This window comes from Pteropus medius, unplaced genomic scaffold (assembly GCF_902729225.1).
Source record: "Pteropus medius unplaced genomic scaffold, Ma_sr-lr_union100, whole genome shotgun sequence".
Classification (NCBI taxonomy): Eukaryota; Metazoa; Chordata; class Mammalia; order Chiroptera; family Pteropodidae; genus Pteropus; species Pteropus medius.
In genome coordinates this window covers 1-23,735 of record NW_024350630.1, presented here as the reverse complement: position 1 = coordinate 23,735, position 23,735 = coordinate 1, and the positions used below count along the sequence as shown (strand labels likewise).

At 30.8% G+C, this 23,735-nt stretch overlaps 1 protein-coding gene across 1 annotated transcript in view; it reads left to right on the top strand.

Moving 5' to 3' along the window:
- LOC120584379 (probable ubiquitin carboxyl-terminal hydrolase FAF-X) overlaps window positions 1–22,390 on the top strand; it is a 52,935-nt gene extending 30,545 nt beyond the window's left edge. The window contains exons 6-13 of the mRNA XM_039840049.1: window positions 1,390–1,502; window positions 2,815–3,033; window positions 7,861–7,976; window positions 8,189–8,440; window positions 8,516–8,654; window positions 10,262–10,414; window positions 11,187–11,291; window positions 22,112–22,390. Coding sequence (XP_039695983.1) covers window positions 1,390–1,502; window positions 2,815–3,033; window positions 7,861–7,976; window positions 8,189–8,440; window positions 8,516–8,654; window positions 10,262–10,414; window positions 11,187–11,291; window positions 22,112–22,390 — 1,376 coding nt within the window. The remainder of the gene's footprint in view (window positions 1–1,389; window positions 1,503–2,814; window positions 3,034–7,860; window positions 7,977–8,188; window positions 8,441–8,515; window positions 8,655–10,261; window positions 10,415–11,186; window positions 11,292–22,111) is intronic.
- Window positions 22,391–23,735: the final 1,345 nt, after the last annotated feature.

Below are 23,735 nucleotides of genomic sequence, written 5' to 3'. Positions count from 1 at the left end.
GAGAAATGTCTTGAAAAATTATGTCATTTTTCTCTTTTTAAAAGATCCATAAAAGAAAATCTGGTGTTTTCATTGTTGGCCAGAAGTAAAAATTTTATATTGGAATTGATTGTTTTCGATGAATTTGTTCTAACATTAACAGAATTCTTCATAAATGACTAATTTATGTAATAACATTCTCTATCTTGTCAAGGCCTTAAAAGCTGAACTAAAGTGTAAATAGCATTTTATTTTCAGGAGCATTCAATAAGAATTTGAAATGCAGTATTTCAAGATTTATTTAAGTGCTCATGTCATTAGGTAGTGTTTTTACATCTTTCGTGTTTTGTGAATTCTGCCTGTTGCTAAGTCTGTCTGACTGGCAAGGATAATTTCATTTAAATAACAGTTATCCTACTGTCACTTAAAGAATATTTTGTTGTATTTTATTTTTAATCTTACTAACAATCTAATGATTATGAAAGTATTTTACCAATAACAAATATTTTTTAATAATCAGAATTCTTTTTGTTTGTGCATTTATTCATTAATTGAAGAAATTATGTACTAGGCATGTTCTAGTCCTCCTGGTAGAAGATGAACAAAAATTGAAAATGCTACTTTATTTAATAGCATTGCCATCCAGTGGATGTATATCATTTGCAGGGGCTTTTCCCATTCATTTGGCGGTGGGGGTGGGTGGGCGGGGGAAGGGCATGGTTACCCTGAGGCAGTTTTAAATTTTTTTAAGGAAGGTTCTGGGTTTAAATGATATACCACTAAGTATATAATCAAAAACCAGATTTACTGTTTACTGCATTGTGCAAATTTAACACATCTTGAGTTTTTATGAATAGTTAATGTTTTCTTTTTGGATGAAGGCACAGGAAACAATTGATTTTGTTAGATCATATGGAATTTAAAAGAAGTAAAATGCTTAGATGCCAATAAGTGAAAGAAGTAATTTATTAGGAAGAAAAGAGCATTCTGTCTTTTAAATTTGGCAAGAAATGGATGATTTACAACCAAATGAAATTTTAAAAGTTACTTTTTTGAAGTTTTAAACTTTTCAGTAAATAAAATACTATGAAGTGGTTTGATTTCCTGTATACTCAGTAATCTGTCTTTTAAAGTCCAATATCATTTCAAAGCATATTATTATTGGTTTGATGCAGTTTATACAATAGTATTTCCAAAAATCATTAACTATAGCATTTCTTTTTACTGAATTCCTCATGTTTGCAGTGTAAATAAGTTACTTTTTAACCTTATAATGTCATATCTTGTGTCAAAAAGTTTCAATATTATTTGAGTCAGAAACTATAATAGTTTATAACAATTTGTTGTCTTTAATGATATAATTTAATTGACCAGAGAAATGTTTTCTTTAATCTTTTCATTTTTTCTTAGGTCTTGATGTTAAAAGTGAAGCATGTCAGCGTTTTTATCGAGATGGGTTAACAATATCCTTCACTAAAATTCTTATGGATGAGGCAGTGAGTGGCTGGAAGTTTGAAATTCATGTGAGTCTTGTAATTTATTTTGAAGACTCAAATTGACATGGTGATCTCTCTGGGTTTTTCTCTGCCCAGCATTATGTGAATAACACATCAAGTCTGCTGATAGTAGTTGATACTATTGAAGGTTTTTTAGAATAGTTTTTTAGAATAGTGTTTTGAGTTATAAAACATTGGTTTAATCTTTCACTTGGAATCCCAAGTGCCTGTGACCTTATACAAGATGTGTTGTTTATTATGAGTCCACTATACTACATGCCATTAAGAAAGAAAAATATCCAAGATAGGGATATCCAAGATAGGGAATATAATAGAGGACTCCCACTGTAGCTGGGACACCAAAAGGTGTAATTTCAGTGCAAATGTAGATGATAAATAAACTCACACTGTAGGAATAACATGCAAGGAAACGCGGAAGCTCTAACCTTGTCAGCTGTTAGAGAAGAAACATTTTTTGAATTAGGAACCAGCACTCCCACAGTTTGTGATATGAATTAAAACTGCAGTTTTGATAACAAAAATGTCAAACAAGTTAAAGTGTTCTCAGATTGGTAGTGTCTTCAAGTGTCTGGCAGCACGAAATAGCTACTACTGTCAGGAAATACCTTCAGTCTAGGACAAAAACAATGTAAACAACCGTTGTTTCTAAGATGCCTTCATATTCCAGAAATTATGAAAGTAAAAAACAGTTGTGTCTTATGAGAATCTTTGAATATTCCAAACTTCTGGTCCTTATTTACAAAATGGAATTAACCAAAAGGTATGACACAAACATATACTTATTGTGAACTTCAGCCTAGAAAATATCAGTTGGACATTTCCCGCAAATGACTGTGGTATATATATATGTGTAAGCCCTAATATTTTCTGATGGAAATGGAATTTAGCTGTAGAAGTAGACAACTTTGGAAACAATCTATGACTTTTAGATTAGGCTTATATTACATTTCCCATCCTCGGTAATTGGCATGATTTCAGATGTTTAGATTTTTGGAATTATTACCTTTAAATTACAAATTTAAAAGAAAGAAAATAGTGATTCACTTGTATCTGGACATAGAGCAGAAATAGACAACCTAGGGTACTTCATTTGTAACCCTTAAAAACTTGAAGTTGAGTACAGTGAAATACTAATTTATTTTTAATGATATGTCAGTTTGATCACAGTATTTATGAAATTAAGCAGAATTCAGATGACCAGTATAGAAAAATGAAAAGACTTTATTATCAAGAATAGGACGTTTGTATTAGAAATTATTTTTTCTCTTTCTAATCAACTTTCTGTCCTCATCTCTCTCTCCTATTCCTCTTATAATAGAGGTGTATTATTAACAATACTCATCGCCTAGTGGAGCTTTGTGTGGCCAAGTTGTCCCAAGACTGGTTTCCACTTCTAGAACTTCTTGCAATGGCCTTAAATCCTCATTGCAAATTCCATATATACAATGGGACACGCCCATGTGAATCAGTTTCAACAAGTGCTCAGTTGCCTGAAGATGAACTATTTGCTCGTTCTTTGGATCCTCGATCACCAAAAGTATGTTAGTTTGTTATTTTCAAGTTAAATACTAAAATTATTGTGTTTTTCACAAATCTTAAGTGACATGAATCTCCCTTTAACATAATGATCTGTATATAACTTTGCTTTATGGGTTTCTGTTTAAAGACATAGTATTTACTATGTATTATAGATGCAGTAACATTGAACTCATAGCCAGCAGCACTATAATTCATACCTAAACAAAGCTAATTGTATATTGATTAGTTGATGAGCATAATCATTGGAAACTAACCGTATATTGTTTCTTGTAGTAGTGATTCATTGTTTTGCTACATCAGTTTAGAGAATATAATTACTATAAATAATGAGCATCAACTGTACTGTTTGCACGTCTCTGTATATTTAGCAGCAGAAAATTATACATCTACATAGCTAAGAAAAACAGCTAAAAGCACTTAACTAGCAGATCAAGTTATGTAGAAGGCTCTTTTCCTTACGTTCATTCTAATGTCTCAGTGGCTTCAACATCACTTTAATGGCTTTTGTATGTCTCAGAGCCTGTTTGCTTATATTCATTTGAATTAATCTATAAACACATGGAAAAAACTTACCAGCAATAGAAACAAAGGCAGAACAAAGCTTTAATACACACACAAGAACACACAATAACAAAAACTATACAATTCTTATAATGTGAAATGTCTGCATTTAGAGCCAGTTTTCCTGTTTTACCAATTTAGATGCCTCATTTCTTTTCTTGCTTAATTTTCATGGCTAGGACTTAGATACTGTGTTGACTAGATTTGTTGAAAGCATGCATCCTTGTCTTGAACCTGATCTTGGAGGAAAAGCTTTCAGTATTTCACCAGTGAATTCTGATGTTTGCTGTGGATTTTTTATATGTGACCTTTTGTTGAGGTAGTTCCTTTCTCAGCTTGTTGAGTGTTTTTGTCATGACATGGTGTTGAAATATGTCTAATCCTTTTTCTGCATCAATTGAGACTGTATTTTTTTGTTTTTTGTGTGTTTAATATATTTAATTTTCTGATAATTCCGGTTGCTAGTATATTGTTCAAAATTTTTTTGCATTAGTATTCCATCAATGGCAGTAGTTTTTTTTTTACAGTGTTTGTCTGACTTTGGTACCAGAGTTATGGTGGCTATAGAGTTTTAATTTAGATATGTTCCCTCCTCTTTAAGTTTTTTGGAAAAGTTTGAGGAGTTTGATATTCTTTGAATGTTTGGTAGAATTCTCCAGTGAAGCCATCTGGTCTTTGATTTTTCTTTGTTTGGGGGTTTTTGATTATCGATTCAATCTTTTTAGTAATTATAGACCTATTCACATTTTCTGTTTCTTCCTAAGTCAGTTGTGTACTATAAGTCAGATGTTCTGAAATTTGTACATTCCATCTAGGTTATATGATTTATTGAAAAACATGTATTCATAGTACTTTTAAATAATCTTTATTCTTGTTAAGTCTTATAGTTATGTTCTCTTTCATTTCTGATTCTAGTTGAGTCTTTTTTCCTTGTCCATTGTCCCTTTTTCAAGAAACAGGCCTTGGGTTTGTTGATTTTTTGTGCCCCTCCCTGACACTCTGTTCTTTTTCTGTTCTCTGTTTTGTTTATCTCTGATCTAATATCTTTCTTCCTTCTGCTAGTTTTGAATTTAGTTTGATATTCTTTTTCTGCTTCCTTAAGGTATAAAGTTAGATTGTTGACTTGAGATTTCTATCTTAAAATGCTCTTCCTTTTAGTACTGATTCCATCTTTGATCAATTGATTGTTTTAGAATATATTGTTCTACATTTTTGTTGGTTTTTCAGGTTTTCTGCTATTATTGATTTCTAGTTCCATTCCGTTGTGACCTGAAAAGATGTTTTTTATGATATCAGTCTTTTAAAAAGATTTCTTCGTGTAGAATGTTCTATGCACACTTAAGAAAAATATGTACTCCTGTTAGATATGTGTGTACTCTTGTATTCTGCATATGTCTCAAAGGTTGGAATGTTTGGTAGTATTTTATAAAACTGCTTTTTTTTTTTTAAAACTGATCGTTGGTTTTATTTATTTATGAAAATATGGTATCAAAGTCTCAGACTTGTATTGTCGAACTATATTTTACCTCCAAAATATGTTTGTAGTTGCTTCATATACTTAGGAACTTTCAGGTTTGGTGCAGAGATATTTATAATTGCTATATTTTCTTGGTGAATAGATCCTATTATTATTACATAATGTCCTTCTTCATCTCCTGTGACAGTTTTGAGTTAAAATGTGATATTAGTATACCCATTTCTATTCTCAATTACTATTTTTGTCCTTTCATTTCTAAACTGTTTCCTCAGATCTAAAATGACCCTCCTAAGGCCAGTATTTCATTAGATCTACTTTTTTAATCCATTCTGCTGATCTTTGTTTTTTGATTAGAGAGTTTAATTCATTTATAATCGGTGTTATTACTGATAAGGATTTACTGTTTCCATTTTGTTGTTTTCTGTATATGTGATAATTTTTTTGTGCATCATTTCCTTTCGCTGACTTCCATTAATTCAGTTGATTTCTTTGGACTGACATATTTTCATTTCCTCTGCATTTTCTTTTGTGTTAAACTACAGATGCGTTCTCTCTGGTTACCATGGGAGTTAAATGTAACATCTTAAAGTTAACAGTCTGTTTTAAACTGATACCAGCTCAAATTCAGTTGCACTCCTTTTAGTTTCAACATCTTCTGATTTAAGTTGCTGATGTTACAAATATATCTTTGTATCTGTTAACAGATTTATAATTTTTATTCATATTTTTGCCTTTCAAACACTGTAGAAGAATAAAAAGTGAAGTCAGATGCTAAAATTACACTTAATAGTAGTTCCATATTTATCTTTTTTTTTTTACCTTTAAGTCTTTTTTAGATTTTGTACAGCATTGCATTCTATTAAGCATCCTGTGTTTCAACTTGAGAGACTTCGTTTAGCATTTTTTATAGGATAGGTCTACTGTAATAGGCTTCCTTATTAGCTTTGTCTGAGAATGCCCTATTTTTTTCCCCATTTTTGAAAAACTTCAGGATTTAGAAATCTCATATAACATTGCCTTTCAGCACTTTATACAGCGTTCCTCTGGACTACAGGGTTTCTACTGAGAAATCAGCTGAGTTTACTGAGGATCTCTTATATGTTCAGAGTCATTTCTCTGTTTATGCTTTGAAGATTTCTTACCTTTGGCTTCAGACAATTTGATTATCTTAGTATCTTCATTCTGAGAATTTGCTTTATATTTCACTTTTAAAAAAGACCTACATTAGTACAGTAACAGCTTTTTCTGTAAAAGCAAAAACTCTCTTTAAATTTCTTTTGGTTAGCAGAAACAGGTAATAATGTAGGTCTTACACGTAGAATTAGAGTCGCTGTAATGCGAAATTCAGAAAGTGGAGGTTACTCTTACTCTATGCCAGGGACGCTTTACTTCTGGATAGCAGAGAAATTGATAATGTTTCTTAGTGCGAGTCCCTTTGGGTTTATTCTCCTTAGAGTCATCGAACTTATTGTGTTTCCTCAGATTTCGGGTGTTAGAGGACATTATTTCTTTCAAAGCTCTCTGCCCTTTTTTCTCTTTTCTCCTTTTGGAACTTCCATAATATATATTTTAACACTTGAGGGTGTCCCATAAGTACTTTAGACACTTCACTTTTCTTTAATTTTTCTTGTTGTCTGTCTTTCTTTTTTTTTCATTTTACCTCTCAGACTTGTAGTCTCAAATCACTTTGTGGTTTTCATGAACTATGCCTTCTTCTTCCTGTGGTTTTCCTTATCCTGAGGTCTAAGCAAAAAATGGTGGTTTTAACTTCAAGATAGGCAAACCAGTCTCAGCCTGCAGCCATTAAAATATTGCAAATCTATTCTCTGTGCTCTCTTCAGTTTATGTAAGGGAATTGAGGATCAAACCATTTGCTTTCTCTAAACTTTTCTCCTCTGGGGAAGGAGTAGGCATGGGTCAGTAAAAACATTGTGAGATTGCTTAAATCTTTGAATGTGATTATGATTGAACATTTATTTACTTGGTTAGTATAAATTTTGGATATTCGCATTTTCCTTAAAAGATATTTAATAAGAACAGACTTTTGAATGTAATCTGATATTTTGCTGATGTCAATTTCTGTGACAAACTAAATAAAAAGGGAAGTGCTATAGTAAATTCATTCACAAAATAATTGATTTATTGAGGTGAAAATTTATTTAGATTTTCATCATATTCAACCTAGAATTAGATATACCACTATATTCTCATAAAAGTTCCCTGTTATTTAGTATTTTTTTTCTTATGTTTTAAAATTTTTTTGTTTATACATGTAGAAATTATTTCTACTTAGAATTGATGGTAAAAAGGACTCTCTTTCCTTCATTTTGGTTCATTTTCTCCTAAAACATGGCATTTAGGAAAATTTTTTTAAAAGTTTTACTTCTGTACTTAATGCATGTGCATTTGTTATTTGTATTTATAGAACTTTATTTTACATGCTACAAAAATTAGTATTTTTACCTATGAAACTGTTGGCTAAATCCTATTCATCAGATATGAGATAGGAGCAGATACCAACTGTGCCTCTGTGTCCTACTCTGTAATTGTAAGCTGGCTGCTTTTGGCTCAAGGGATACAGAGAAAAATACAATAGGAAAAAATTTTCAGTCTCAATAAATATATATATGACTGTATAATAAAAATGTTTTGTGTACTTTTAAAAGATAATTTCATGTAATTATAGTATTTGAACTTGTTATTTATGACTTTTTTTAAACATATATTTTAGATAGTAACTTTGTTCACTCTTTAAAGGAAAAAACTGATTCATTACTTATCTTGCAGGGTTGGCTAGTGGATCTCATCAATAAATTTGGCATATTAAATGGGTTCCAGATTTTGCATGACCGTTTTATTAATGGATCAGCATTAAATGTTCAAATTATTGCAGCCCTTATTAAGTAAGTTATATTTTAAAATTAATATTCAATTTAGTATAAAACTTGTTGCCTTAAAAATTATTGAATTTTTGTTTTCTAGTCTGCTTGCTTTCTCTTCTAAAGCAATAACTTGATTTTTTTTTTTTTTTTTTTAATTACTGAAGGTAGTTTGAGAGTTTAGTCCTGGAGAAAATATTGGATGTTACAGAAATTTTGTTTTTTCTTGATTTCAGGCCATTTGGACAATGCTATGAGTTTCTCAGTCAACATACAGTGAAAAAATACTTTATTCCAATTATAGAAATAGTTCCACAGTTTTTAGAAAATTTAACTGATGAAGAACTGAAAAAAGAAGCAAAGAATGAAACCAAAAATGATGCCCTTTCAATGATTATTAAATCTCTGAAGAATTTAGCTTCAAGGATTTCAGGACAAGAAGAAACGATAAAAAATTTAGAAATTTTTAGGTTGAAAATGATACTCAGGTAAGATATTTACCTCTTTAAATAATTATTTGCTTAACTTCTTATAATGTTACTTAATCCAAATTTTTTTTATAGATTGTTGCAAATTTCCTCTTTTAATGGAAAAATGAATGCCTTGAATGAAATTAACAAGGTGATATCTAATGTGTCATATTACACTCATCGGCATGGTAATCCTGAAGAGGAAGAGTGGCTGACAGCTGAGCGAATGGCAGTAAGCTCCTTTTATGAATAATTGTTTAAGGCAAAGTGGATTAGCACCAATTAATGTTAGAAACAACAGTAACAAAAACTGACTCAAACCAGAGATTGATTCATGGCTATTAAATTATAAAACTTTATAACAGTAATAACAAATGATTTGTTAAATGGAAGTAATATAGTAACTTATTGTGGCTTTTGTTAATTTATTATTTAATGTAAGTGTTTATGTTGCAGTTATGGTTTGGAGGTTTGGTTCAAAAGAAGTAGATAAAGGTGATCTTTAAAGTAGATGGGTAGATCTGGAATCTAGTGAATAAATAGGCATAGCCATAATGTGCCAGTTCACTTTAGCAGTTTTAAAATGGGGATTATAATTAAAAATATCTCCGTGGATTAATATTTTATGATTTTAAGAACTTTATTTTTAAATTACATATCATTTTGACATTGAAAGAAAACTGTTGAGTATAGATATTTATACATAATTTGTGTTGAAATGAATAGCATATAGTAGACCATGAAAGTTATTCAGTAATATTTTTTGAGTGGATATTGTGTGCCCACACTGGGGGATATATCTTTGAAGAATCAGCTCTGCATAAAGGAGTCTTCAGCTTAATAGTTAGTATAAATGATCAAAACGTGTTAAGTGTTTTGAGAACACTTAAATGGTATTGACAAGTAGTATTTTTATAGACCCAGGTTATGACTCTGTGCTGTGTGAGAACCAAGTTTCATGTAATTTGTCTAGTTTGTGGAATATTCAGTGCAGAATTAGTGAAAATGTTTGGTCCTTGAATTGTTACCAGTACTTGACACATACAGAAAATGAGAATGTTCTAAAACTTTTGAAGCAGTTTGACATTGCTGTGACATTTTTATTTTTTATAAAAAGAATCTAAGATTGCAAATATAAAATAACATGGATTATTCCTACCAAAGTATACTTGAAGGCATATTTATAGGAACATTTCTGTGTGTGAAAAATTAAATTCTGGGCAATTTATTATAATTTTAATGATTTTGCATTACATTACATTACATTAATAATGTAAAAAGTACATTACATTAGTGGGTTATAATTTGTAAATTTAACACATCTGTAGGAGCATTTTCCATGCAAAATTGAATTCTGTGTAATTCTATTGAATAATTTTGAATTAAAATGACACATAAACAATTTATTACTATGTTGTAATTTATGAATACAAATGTGCTTTAGAATTTGAGTTTTTAATGTTTTTAGAAGTATGAACCATGTTTTTATTTTTTTTTTCCAGTTTTGAGATGTAATTGATGTACAGCACTATATAAAAGTAAAGTATATAGCATGTAATGACTCGATTTACATATATTGTAAAATGATTTTCATAAAGATACAAAGAAAAATAAGTTTGTTCTTGTGATGCGCACTCTTAGGATCTTTACTTTCAAATGTACCATACAGCACTCTTAACTGTAGACATCATGTTGTACATTATATCCCCTGTATATATTTATATCATAACTGAAAGTTTGTATTTTTGACCATTTTCATTTAGTTCCCCCACTCTGTTTTGCTTTTTAAAAATGCTTCTCTTTAGTTCCTGCTTTGAAACACTTCTCTATTACATTTAGGAATGGATACAACAGAATAATATATTATCCATAGTCTTGCGAGATAGTCTTCATCAACCTCAGTATGTAGAAAAGCTAGAGAAGATTCTTCGTTTTGTAATTAAAGAAAAAGCTCTTACATTACAAGATCTTGATAATATATGGGCAGCACAGGTAAGAATTTAAGGTGATAGTTACTTTATTTTTATAAAGAAGATACTAAAAATTATATCTTGTAGTAGCCGTATATAATGGAATGTTAATTTATATTACTTTACTTTTAGTAAGCTTAAACATGATAGCAGTCCCGCCAATAATTTTTGAAAGATAAACAGATTTCCTGATTTTAGACATCTTTGTTAATGGGGTGAGTTATAAGTTAGATAAGAATTATATGCATTATATAGAAATTTATAACAATTAGAAGTTGGTGTTTTCTTCTGTGAATTACATAAGGATGCAAATATCACAGGAATAACATTACTATATTACTTATAAAAACTTACGATTGTATAGCAGTCTAACTTTCATAAAAATAAGTAACCTTTTTGAGTTTAGAAGTATTAATGAATAATTTCCAAGAGAAACCAGTTTTGCTGTCATTGAGCAAGGCTTTCAGATTTGAAAATCCAGTTTTACCTTATTTTTTTCTTAATGTTATTAGAAAATATTCTGTAACAAAATTTCCTAGGGATTCCTTACCATATATACCAAGAAATTTAGTATAAAATGAGTGTAAATGTCAGCTGTAAGCATTTAAAATACATAAAGAATTCTGTAATAACCTGTGATAAAGCAGTTGGAAATATTTTATTAATTAATGGAGATTGATAGACCTACTTATTTCCTGTCTTTATTCAAATTTAAGTACACTATAGGTTATTGTTGTTTGCTTTTATTTATACCCCCTTTTTTCTTTCTTTCTTTCTTTTTTTTTCCCCAACAGGCAGGGAAACATGAAGCCATTGTTAAGAATGTACATGATCTACTAGCAAAGGTGGCTTGGGATTTTTCTCCTGAACAACTTGATCATCTTTTTGATTGCTTTAAGGTAGTAGTTCAAATAGAAAGGTTGTATTATTTCATATTAAGTAGAGTTAATTAGTTAGATATCTATTCTATTTAGTTAGGATACGTACTAAAAAATTTCATCGAAGAATCTTATGAAAAAGAATTTGTGTATTTCAAGCAGAAGTTAATATTTTTTTTTCAATTACAGTTGATATACAGTATTAGTTTTAGGTATACAGAATAGTGATTAGACATTTATATATTTACTAAATGATCCCCTCCCAATAAGTTAGTACACCTTGATCCCATACATGGTTATTACAAAATTTTTGACTGTGTTCCCTAAGCTATACTTTATATCCTGTAATTATTTTGTATCTGCCAATTTGTACTTCTTAATCCCTTCACCTTTTTCAATCATCCCCTGAGCCCACCTCTCAGTAGGCATCCATCAAAATGTTCTCTCTATCTATGAGTTTCTTTTTGTTTTATTTATTCATTTATTTTGTTTTAGATTCCACGTATAAATGAAATCATGTGATATTTGTTTTTCTTCCTCCACCTTATTTCACTATTCCATAGTGGCTGGCCTAATTTATAGTCCCACCAACAGTGCATAAAGGTTTCCTTTCTCTATATCTTGCCAATACATGTTATAGATGCAAGCTGATATCTCATTGTGGTTTTAATTTGCATTTACCTGGTGATTAGTGACCTTGAGCGTCTTTCATTTGTCTATTGGCCATCTGTGTGTCCTCTTTGAAAAAATGTCTATTCAGGTCTAGTGCCCATTTTTAAATTGGATTGTTGGTTTTTTGTTCTTAAGTAGTATGAGCTCTTTATAAATTTTGGATATTAACCCTTTGTCACATGTATCATAGGTAAATATGTTCCCCCATTTAGTAGGTTGTCATTTCAATTTGTTGATGATTTCCTTTGCTGCGCAAAAACTCTTTAGTTTAATACAGTCCCATTTGTTTATTTTTTCTTTTGTTTCCCTTTCCTTAAGGAGATACACCAGAAAGAAGTTTTGTGGTTTGGGGTCTTACATTTAAGTCTTTAATCCATTTTGAGTTTAATCTTATGGTGTTAGAAGGTGGTCCTGTTTAATTTTTTGCATGCATCTGTCCAGTTTTCCAAGCACCATATTTTGAAGAGTATCTTTACCCCATTGTTCTTCCCTCCTTTTTCATAGATTAAGTGACCATAGGTGGGGGTTTGTTTCTGGGCTCTCTCTTTTTATCCATTGATCTGTGTGTCTTTTAATCTCAGTACTATGCTGTTTTTATAACTATGGCCTTAAAGTGTAGTTTATTTCAGATAGCATGATACATACAACTTAGTTCTTTGTGAAGTCTTTTATGGCTCCATATAAATTTTAGGATTATTTGTTCTAGTTCTGTGATAAATGCCATTGGTATTTTGATAGGGATTACATGAATCCATAGATTGCTTCAGTAGTATGAACATTTTACAATGTTAATTCTTTCCACTCATGAGCATTTATTTGTATCTTCTTCATTTTCTTTCTTCAGTGTCAGTTTTCCAACTACATGTCTTTTACCTCATTTGTTAAATTTATTGCCAGGTTTTTTTTTGATGCAATTGTAAATGGGATGTTTTCCTAATTTCTCTTTTTGACCATTTGTTGTTGGTGCATAAAAATATAATCAATTTTTGAATATTAATTTTATATTCTGTTTTTCTGCATTTATCAGTTCTGATTGTTTTATGGTGGACTCTTTAGGTTAATTCTATAATATCATGTCATCTGTAAATAATGACAGTTTTGCTCCTTTTCAATTTAGATGCCTTTTCTCTTTATTTCTTATCTGATTGCTGTACTGCCAATACTATGTTGAATAACAGTGGTGAAAATGAACATCTTTGTGTTGTTCCTGATCTTAGGATAACTTTATGTTTAACTCTTCCCTGTTGAGTGTGATGTTAGCTGTGTGTTTGTCATATATGGCCTTTGTTATATTGAGATATGTTCCATCTATTTTTACTATGAATTTTTATCAAAAATGGATGCTGGATTTTGTCACATACTTTTTCTGCAACTATCAGTATGACCATATAATTTTTCTTCTTTAATTTTGATATGTCACATTCATTGATTTGCAGATACTGATCCAACCTTGCAGCCCAAGAATAAATCTAACCTGATCATAGTGTATGATACTTTTAATTTATTGCTCAATTCAGTTTGCTAATATTTTGTTGAGAATTTTTGCATCTGTGTTCATCAGAAATACTGGCCTGTGGGTTTTTTTGTTTTGGTTTGCTTTGGGTTTTTTAAAATGTATTTGTCTGGTCTTGAAATTAGGGTAATGGTCACCCATGTTGGGTGCACAAATGCCCATTTCAAGTATCCATTTTTAACTTGAAGTCTCCAACAGTGTTTTTTATTATAGTAATAATTTCTATCACACATACAGAATTATACTGTTTCTCTTCGGTTTATTTAAAGTTTTTAAATTTTTTCAGACATTTTTTGTTTTTAGGTTAAAATAACTGTAGGAAGACATGCAGATGTTTGTTATAATGGAAAGTAGGTCATGTTTACATGTATGGAAACAAAAAAACGCTAACAAAGTAGTTCTCAAGGTCTGTGTTCCTGTTATATAGAAATGAAATTCAGAGGAAAGTACAGGGCTGTCTGATATCATATTTGCAGTGATATAATTTAGCACTTTTTAAAGAAGTCTGTAATTGTTAACATTGGTAGAATTTGTGAACAAGAACATAAAATTATATTCATTCCATTAACCCACAATCATTAGAATCACAAGATTTCTTGTTGAAAATAACTGTTGTATTGCTGGTAGCAACTTAAGTTTGTACAACCGCATGAGAAAACAATTTTATATTATCTCTTAAAAGTTAAGTTCTTGTGTTCTATTATACAGCTTTTGTATTTGTGAATATGTATTCTGAAAAAACTCTCATGTATACAAGGATATTTGAACCACAATGTCTGTAGCAGAATTATTTGTATTATTCCCAAATAGAAAGAATTCAAATGTCTGTGAGTAGTAAAAGGATTAAAAAAGTGTGGTATAATCTAATAATGGAATGCGACATCATAGTGAAAATTAGTCTATTAAAGCAACTCAGCAATGGGATGTATCTTTCTAATGTGATAAAATATTCTGTACATTTTCTTTTTTAGTCCTCTGAACTGTATCAAAGAGAAACAGGGAAATCAATATTGGAAAGTTATTGTGGATACTCTAAAAGTTAATATCAGATAACTTCTCAAATAATTGTGTATCAACAAGTATAATAGTAGTTACAGAGGATTAAATGGTGTCAGTTCTTCCTCCTTTTAATTCTGAGATTCTGAAGATGATCTAACTAGAATCATAATAAAAATTCCATTATCTATACATTGCCCATTTGACTTACCAGATTTTGTTGAACATCTATTCAGTAACAAGCATTATTTTTTGAGGTATTGGTAAATCTGGAGATTGGTATGGTATATTTCATTGTGTCTTGGAAGGTCTTAGTAAATGTGCTTCAAAGAACTCATGAAGTACATGTCACTTAACAGTTCTTTGTAGGTAGTAAGTAAATGATTCTCCAAATACTGATTTTCAGTTATAATTGCTTATATTATTGCTTAAACACGTCTACCAGTATTTGAGTTCTTAGTAAGTCTTAGTAAGTCTTTCAGTGTGTATTAATTTATGTCTGCACATTGAAGTGCAGATTTTTCACCAGTGTTTGCTTTTTTCAGTTGTTAATTTTTCAGTATCATGTATTTGAAATTCTCATTGTACTGTTGGTGTTAATATTTTTAGTCACTAATAAGATTGAACATTTTTTTACATGTTTTTAAACTGTTCTTATCTCCTTTTTAGTTAATATTTTTTCCTTGTTTATTTTTCCTATTTGGTTATTATAATAGTGGTTTATTAATTCTTAAGAGTGTCATATATTTCAGTATTCAATTTTTGTTTATAGTGTAAAAACTATTTTTTTAGTTTTATTAGTAGTTTGAATAAAGATATTAATATTAGTAGAATATTAGTAGTTTATAAGCCAACTACTTCTGTGAAAATGAACATCTTTGTGAACAACTTCATAGATTAAGTGACCATAGGTGAGGGTTTGTTTCTGGGCTCTCTCTACTTCTGTGTAGTTGGCTTATAAATCTTTTAACCCTCTTTGATTCTACAGTTGTTCTCTTTATCCTTTTTTGTTCTTGTTATATAATTGATTAATCATTATTAAACTACATTGATTAATAATTATTAAAGTACAAATTCTTAGTAGTTTTTGTATTTTTCATCATTTCAAAGGGAATTTTGTGAATGCTAGAATTATTTAGAAGTGCTCAAGTTTTCTTCCCATATTTATCATTTTAAATTGCTGTTAATAACCCCATTAAAATTTATTCCTTTCTCAGTTATTGGGTATTTAGGTGGATATCTAGTCTTTATGGTCTACTAACCAGTGATTAACAAGAGAATATATATTGCTTCTCATGTTGTATAGGACTTACAGGACTTATAAAATACTTTTGTTTTTATTTTATAAAATACCTTTACTTTGAGATAGAGGTTCAAATGCCATGTTAAGAAATGACTGAAAATCTCATGTATTCTTTATATAGTTTCTTCCTATTTTAACATCTAGCAAAAGTGTAGTACAGTATTAGAACCAAAATGTACTATTTATACATTCATAATATAAGATACATTTCATCAACACAAAGATCCCTCATGTGCCCTTTTGTAGCCACGATCAGATTTCTCTTGCCCTCCCTTCTCCTTAAACTGTGTCAACCACCAGACTATACTTTGTTTATATAATTTTGTCATTTTAAGATTATTAAACAGTCTATGGCCATGCCACCCTGAACACATCTAATCTCGAAAGCTAAGCAGGGTCGGGCTTGGTTAGTCCTTGGATGGGAGACAACCTAGGAAGACCAGGTGCTGAAGGCATAAAAAATAAAAAATAAGGGATTGTAAACTGACAAGGTCCTTGCAGGCTCTGAGGTCAACATTTATGTCTTGCATAAATGGATGGATGGATAGAAGGAAGGGAGGCAGGAATCATGTAATATGTAGCCTTTGGAATTCATTTTTTCCCTCTCAACATAATTCTCTGCAGGTTTATTCATGTGGTCTGTGTCTATAGTTTGTTTCTTTTATTTCTGAGTAGTAAGGTATAAACTTAAATTTAACCACTCACCCATAAATGGATATATGAGGTTTATTTCTGTTTTGGGCCTGTTACAAATAAAGACTTTATGAACATTGATATGCAGATATTTTTGTGAATATAGTCTTTGTTCTCTGAAATTGCAGCTGTAGGGTTGAGTGAGAGTTGCATATTTGGTTTTAGTTTAGTTTAATTAAAAGCAGTTTTATAAAAATACAATTCACAAAAGGTAAGATTCACACTATTTAAGCGTGGTTTAGTATATTTACATAATTATGGTAACCATCAACACTATCTAATTTTAGAGTATTTTTAGTATCCCAGATTAAAACTTTATCCTCAGTTAGTCCTCATTTTGTTTCTTTGCTAGCCCCTGCCTCCATTAGTTTTTCTGTCTCTGAATTTTCTTGTTCTGAACATTTAGTGTAAATATGTGGCCTATTTTGACTGATTTCTTTCACTTAGCCTAATAGTATCAGAGTTTATCTCTGCTATATCATGTACCAGACTTTTTTCCTTCTTATTGCTGAATTATATTCATTAGTGTGGATATATCAATTTTATTTATGCACAGATTAGTTAATTGAAATTTGGGTTTTTGTCTATTATGAATACTGCATCTATGAAAATTCATGTACTGGTTTTTGTTTGGACATATTCCTTTGTATAATCAAATAATGTTCTCTTGTATGGGTATACACATATTATCCATTCTTTAATAGATGAACATTTGAATATTTTCCACTTTTCTGGCTATTATGAATAATGCTACTGTGAGTATTAGTGTACAGATTTTTGTCAACATGTGTGTCATTTCTCTTGTGTATATACTGGGAATAGAATTTGTAGGTTATATGGTAACATTTAAATATAACATTTTGAGGAATTGCCCAGGTGTTTTTTTTACATGTTCCTTAATGTAAAATGGCTGCCCCGTTTTACATTCCCAGCAGAGATTTCCAGTTTCTTCTCATTCTTATCAGCACTTATTAATGTCTGTTCTTGTTATTTTAGCCATCCTAGTGGATTTGAAGCGTTATCTTGATGTTGGTTTCAATTGGTATTTTTTTTTAAAGGATAATGCTGTTGAGCATCTTGTATTTTTATTGACCATTTGTTTACCATCTTTGAAGAAGTTGCTATTCAGAATATTTACTCAGTTCTTTGTATATTCTCTGTACAATTCCTTTATCAGATTAAGATTTGCAAATATTCTCTTCTTTTTTTGATAGATTAACCTCACTTTCTTGATGGTATCCTTTTTTAACACAGGTTAAAAATTTTTTGTTCAGGTGAGTTTCACATTGCATAAAATTAATCATTTTTAAGTGTACAATTGAGTGTAACTTAGTACATGCACAGTGTTATGCAACCACTACCTTTATCACACTCAAAACATTTTGTCACCACAGTCATTTCTCTTTCTACCCTTCTCTCTTGCCCCTGAAAACCAAGCAGTCTGCTTTCTGTCTCGAAAGATTCACCTATTCTGGGTAAAAGTTTTAATTTTGATGAACTCCTGTTTATCTTTTTTTTTTTTGGTCGCATGTTTTTGGTTTTATATTTAAGAAATAATTGCTTAATCTGTAGTTTCAAAGATAACTTAAACATTTTTTTAGCTGCTATTTTTTTGGTCTGTGTTCCATTTTGAGTTAGTTATTTTGCATGTGGTATGACAAGAGTTCCAAGTTCATTCTCCTGTAAGTGAAAATTATTTAGTTGTCTCAGAACATTGTTTAAAGATTGTTCTTTTTCTCGTGGAACTGTCCTGGCATTCTTGTCTAAAATCAAGTAATCATAGATGTGAGAGTTTAATTCTGGTCTTTTCATTCTATTCTATTAATTACATACCTGTTGTTATGCCAGTACTACATTGAATTGATTACTGTAGCTTTGTAGGAGGTTTCTAAATTAGAAAGAGTGAGTCCTCAGATTTTTCTGTTTTAATATTGTCTGGCCATTGTTAGGTTTCCTGTTTCCATATGACTTTTACAGTTAGTTTGTTGGTTTCTATAAAGAATTTAGCCGGGATTCTGAGTTTGCGAGGCAGTTGTAGATTAATTTGCCTAGTATTGCCATCCAATCTATGAGTATGGAATATCTTTCCATTTATTTAGAGATTTTTTTTTTCCTTTTTTAGGTCTTTAATTTCATTCAGCAACTTTTTTTTAGTGTTTATTGCATTTTTGTTAAATCTATACCAATTTAATGTATGTTTGTTTGTTTTTAATTAGCATTTATTTGATGCTAAATGTACTCCCGGGCCATAAGTTTTTGTTTCAATTTCTTCTGGGATATCTTTTTTTCTGTGCAGCCTCCTCTTGTTTAGGAACAGTATGCTCTTTTTCAGTAAGGATCATTTCAGTGTGTCAGGGAGAGCTCATGTACGATTAGTCTACCCATGAGCTCTGTAAATTCTGTGCCGCATCTTGGGAGCTTAGTTCACCTGGATGTGCTCAGTAACTAGAGAATCTACATCTAAATCCTTAAGTTCAGCATTCCTTTTTCCAATTTTTAAGCATGTGGAGTACAGATTCAGCACTCTTTTGGGGCCACCGGCTCTCTGTCCAGCCCCATCATTTGTCCTGGACACACATACCATACTCCACCATTGTAACGACAGAATGGCATGCATTGCTTCTGTGACATCTTTCAGCTATTTGGTGGCTTTTTGGATATGCATACCCTGGATGGCCTAAGCAGTTTCATGAGTGGTCTTAAAGTGAACTTCAAGATTTCAGCCTCTTGATTTGCATGATTTCAAGCAGTTTCTTCTGGATCAAGTGAATAGCGAACCATTTTCAGTGGCCACCTCAAGTTGCTTGTAGGAAGAGCCCAAAGTAATTTATTGTTTTTGATTGTTATTGCACATGGAAGTGTTTCCTTTATTTTGGGATTGTTCTCATCAAATTCCTAGAAAAACATATCTAATTACAGAAATACAATCAGTTTTTAGAAATTCATTTTGCATCATGCAGTCATGTTGAATTTTGTTTGTAATTTTTAATGGAATCCTTAGATTTTCTGTATGCAAGATCATATTGTTTACAAATAGAGATAGTTTTCCTTCCTCTTTTCCAATCTAGTTACCTTTTTTTAATTGCCTAATGGCCTCGTCTAGAGGAACATATAGCACAGTGTTGAAAGAAGTAGTGAAATGGTATACTTGTCATCTGTGTCTTTTGCAAAATTTCTCTTTATGCCTTTTATTTTCTAATTGGCTTGCTGTCTTATTGAGTTTACAGAGTTACGTATTTGTTAGATATGTGATATGCAAATGTATTTTCCAGGTTTTTAGGGTTTTTTCATCCTATTAACATCATTTCCTAGCAGAGTTCTTATTTTTGATAACATCTGATTATTTCCTCCATAGATCACACTTTTAGTGTCAGGACTAAGAATTTATTGCCCAGCTGTAAATCAAAAAAACGTTTTTTGTGTGTGTTCATTTTTTGAAAGTATAGTTTTGCAGTTAAGTCTGATCTGTTTTGAGCTAAGTTTCGTTTAGATGTGAGGCTTAGATTAAAATTTTTTGTTTGGCGGGTGGAGGGCCTGTGTATGATCATTGTTCCAGCACCATTTGCTGAAAGACTCTCTTTCATCTTGTCTACATTAGAATGCTTTTACCTTTTGTCAGGTATCAGTTGGGCATATTTTTATGGATCTATTTCTAGGTTCCCTGTTTTGTTCCATTTTCTGTTTCTCTGCCAGTACCATACAGTCTTGATTTCTGTTTGTATATATGTCTTGAGGTCAGGTAGACAGATTCCTCTTTATTTTTCAAAATTGTTCTAATTCCTTTGTCCTTGCATATAAATTTTAGTATAACCTGGTCTATTCATATGAAAAACTTCTTGGCCCTCTCTTGTATCACTCCAGAAGTGTTGGAAAGGTTCGTTACAGCCTTTTAAAATCTAGACTTCCCACTCAACTTGTGTGGTGTAGGTGGACATAGGCAAACTTTTTCTGAATTATTTATTTGGAATAGGACAATTATTTTCTAAAATTTTCTGTCATGCTAGGTTGTCCTTTTTCTGGTCCTTTGGCTGTAGAGATGGCTTATAGGGGCATTTTACTTATCTGCCTGTGTTCATCCATGTTTCCATTGCTGGTTTCTTCAGCTTCAACTCTGGGATGTTTGAAACAAAAGAAAATCCACAGAACTCAACAACCTTGTTGTGTTTCTTCAGGTTTTGAAGTTTCTAGCAGTTTTACTTTCTTCTCTTCAGTGTTCAGAATCTTCTTATGTTACATGTATATAATATAATACACAAGAATTTTTGATGTACTTAATAGAAGAAATAATGATAAATATATTTATTCACACTTCTTAAATACATAACTATGTAAATATTTTTTAGCATTTTACCTGCTCCTAAATTTGTAATTGAAGATTTAAATTTTTTTCTTCTTGGTCAGTAATATAGACATTGTCATACTTTTTTTCTATGCCTATATTTGTTTTTTGTTTCAAAAATGTGTAAAGCACATTCCTTTTTGGTATGCTCTCAATTTTTTTGTTGCAGTAAATACATATGACAAAATTTACCATTTTAACCATTTTTAAGTGTATAGTTCAGTAGTATTAAATACAGTCTTAGTGTTGTATACCCCGTCACCACCAACCATCTCTGTAGCTCTTTTCATTCGATGAAACTGATACTCTGTACATTAAACAACACCTCATTTCCACCTGCCCAGATCCCAGGAACTACCCTTCTGCTTTTTGCTATATTATTTTGATTGTTCTAAGTACCTGTAAGTGGAATTTTATAGTATTTCTCTTTTAGTGAGTTGCTTATTTCTCTTAACAAAATATCCTCAAGGTTCACCTGTTGTAGCACATGTCACAGTTTCCTTCCTTTTTAAGTGACTATTCCTTTGAATGGATATGCTGCATTTTGATTATCCATTCCTCCACTGATAACAGACATTTGGATTATTTCCATATTATAGCTACTTTTTCTTTGAGACCTTGCTTTCAGTTCCAGAAGTGAAATTGCTGGATCACGTAATTTTTTTTTTAATTTTTGAGAAACCACTCATTATACTGTTTTTGTAGCAGCTGTACCGTTACATGTCTAGCAACACAGCAAAGTGTTTCAGTTTTTCTACATCTCACCAACACTTGTTATTTTCTGTCATGTTTTTTACTAGTAGTCATGCTGATGGATGTGAGGTAGTAGTTTGATTTGCATTTCCATAAAGATCAGTGATGTTGAACATCTTTTCATGTGCTTAAAAACCATTTATATATCTTTGATAAATTGTAGAAAAATGTGAAAAATATACAAAAACCTTTAGATAGCTGGAACATAAAGATAGATATTTATTTAAGTCCTTTGCCCATTTATGAATTGGGTTTTATGTATTTTTGTTGAGTTTTAGGACTCCTTAACATATTTTGTATCAGGTTTTCTTTATCATGTTTCTATTATGCAATTTCTAAGTCAATAGTGATAAGAGTTTAAGTTGTAACTAGAGATTTAATTTTTCCTGGGATTTAGATTAGTTTATCCCATGAATACTGTTAAATTTCCTCAAGTAACAGTTGAATAATTAACTGCTCAGTTATGTTTATGTATGGGTGTGATCAATGTAGTCAATTCAAATTAAATATTAATGACCTACTATAAAAACATTTATATATTGATATTTATGTGATTTAAATAATTTTTCTAGGCAAGTTGGACAAATGCAAGTAAGAAACAACGTGAAAAGCTACTTGAGCTGATACGTCGTCTTGCAGAGGATGATAAAGATGGTGTGATGGCACACAAAGTGTTGAACCTTCTTTGGAATCTCGCCCATAGCGATGATGTGCCTGTAGACATCATGGACTTGGCTCTCAGTGCCCACATAAAAATACTAGATTATAGTTGTTCCCAGGTATGGGAGTGCTTCCTTGCTCTTTTTTTTTTTTGTTGTTGTTCCCCACCCCTTGCCCCCCCACCCAATTAGGATGGCTTAGTTATAGAGTAATTTCATTATTTTTGTTTTTTAAAGTAATTTTGAAGAATTGGCTTCCTTATTTAAGCCTAGCTTTTTTCTTTTTGTGTTTTTTCAAAAAGTTTTCATATCATTTAGGATTTTTACCTCTCTGCAAGAAGGGTTTATAGAGAGTAAACAATCCATTATGGTACTACTTTAGTTAAATATAGGATGGTAAAATAGAATCATAGTATTAAAACCAATAGTGACTTTGGAGGTAAGAGTAATTAGATTCTTACTCAAAAAGTTAAGAAAATTAACAAAATTTCCTAAGTAGTTGTGTCCTTATGAGCAAATTATAGTTTCTCTGCATTTAATTTAAGTCATTTATGTTTTCTGACTTTAAATATGATTTTTTTATACTAAATTTTGGAAACTGTTTTTATATATTTTTTTAGCAGTGTTTTGTTATTTATTAAAGATGATGTATTTTCTTTAAAAAAAATGCAAAAGAATGCTAGGCAGGGTATTCTTAGTTACTTGAAGGCAGACATTCTCTGAGAATATAATCTGTCTGGTTAAGCAGGGTCAGATGATACTCTCAGTTTTTGGAACCCATATAATTTAAAAGGTTCAGAAGTATTTGCTGAATTAAACTGCCATAATCAAAGAAATGTTGTCATATAGGCACATATGTATATATAACTAGATGAATAAATTCAGAGAGGAGAACTCTTTACCTGAGATACTTAAAAAATGAAGATGTCATTCTTCATAGTCTGTGGACTAAATCCCACCTGTTCATGTAAAACTAATTTTTTTTTCCAATTTGGAAGAAGGTATGAATTAAAATTTAACTTTATTACTCTTCTTAATGAGCAGATTAAAAACAGAGAACTTTTTAAAATCTCAGTGGTCAGTAAGAGCTTAAGATTTATCAAAAGAAGAAAATAGTTCATTTATTTGATCATATGCCAGTATTACACTGTACTTGATTCTGACTGTTCATTAACTATTTATTCTGCATCTCAAATGGTTATAAAAGCCTCATGTTTGAATTCTGTTTTGTTAAATAGAGAAGTGTTATAGAGAATGAAAGCAATATACTTGCTGTAAGAACTATGAGATCTCTTTTTAAGAGATTTATTCTCATATTATAGTCTTATATTCTTCATTTTTTCCTTCTATCTCTACATTATGTTTTATTTATACTTTTTTTGTAGTATATAATATGACCAGGTGACAGTCTCCAGTGACATTAACTTAATTGAAATTATTTGGTAATTTCTTTCTTGCTTTCTTTTTTCCTCTCTTTTTTTTTTTTTACTTCTTCATTATTATTTTTTTTATGGTGATATTGGTTAATGAAATCCAG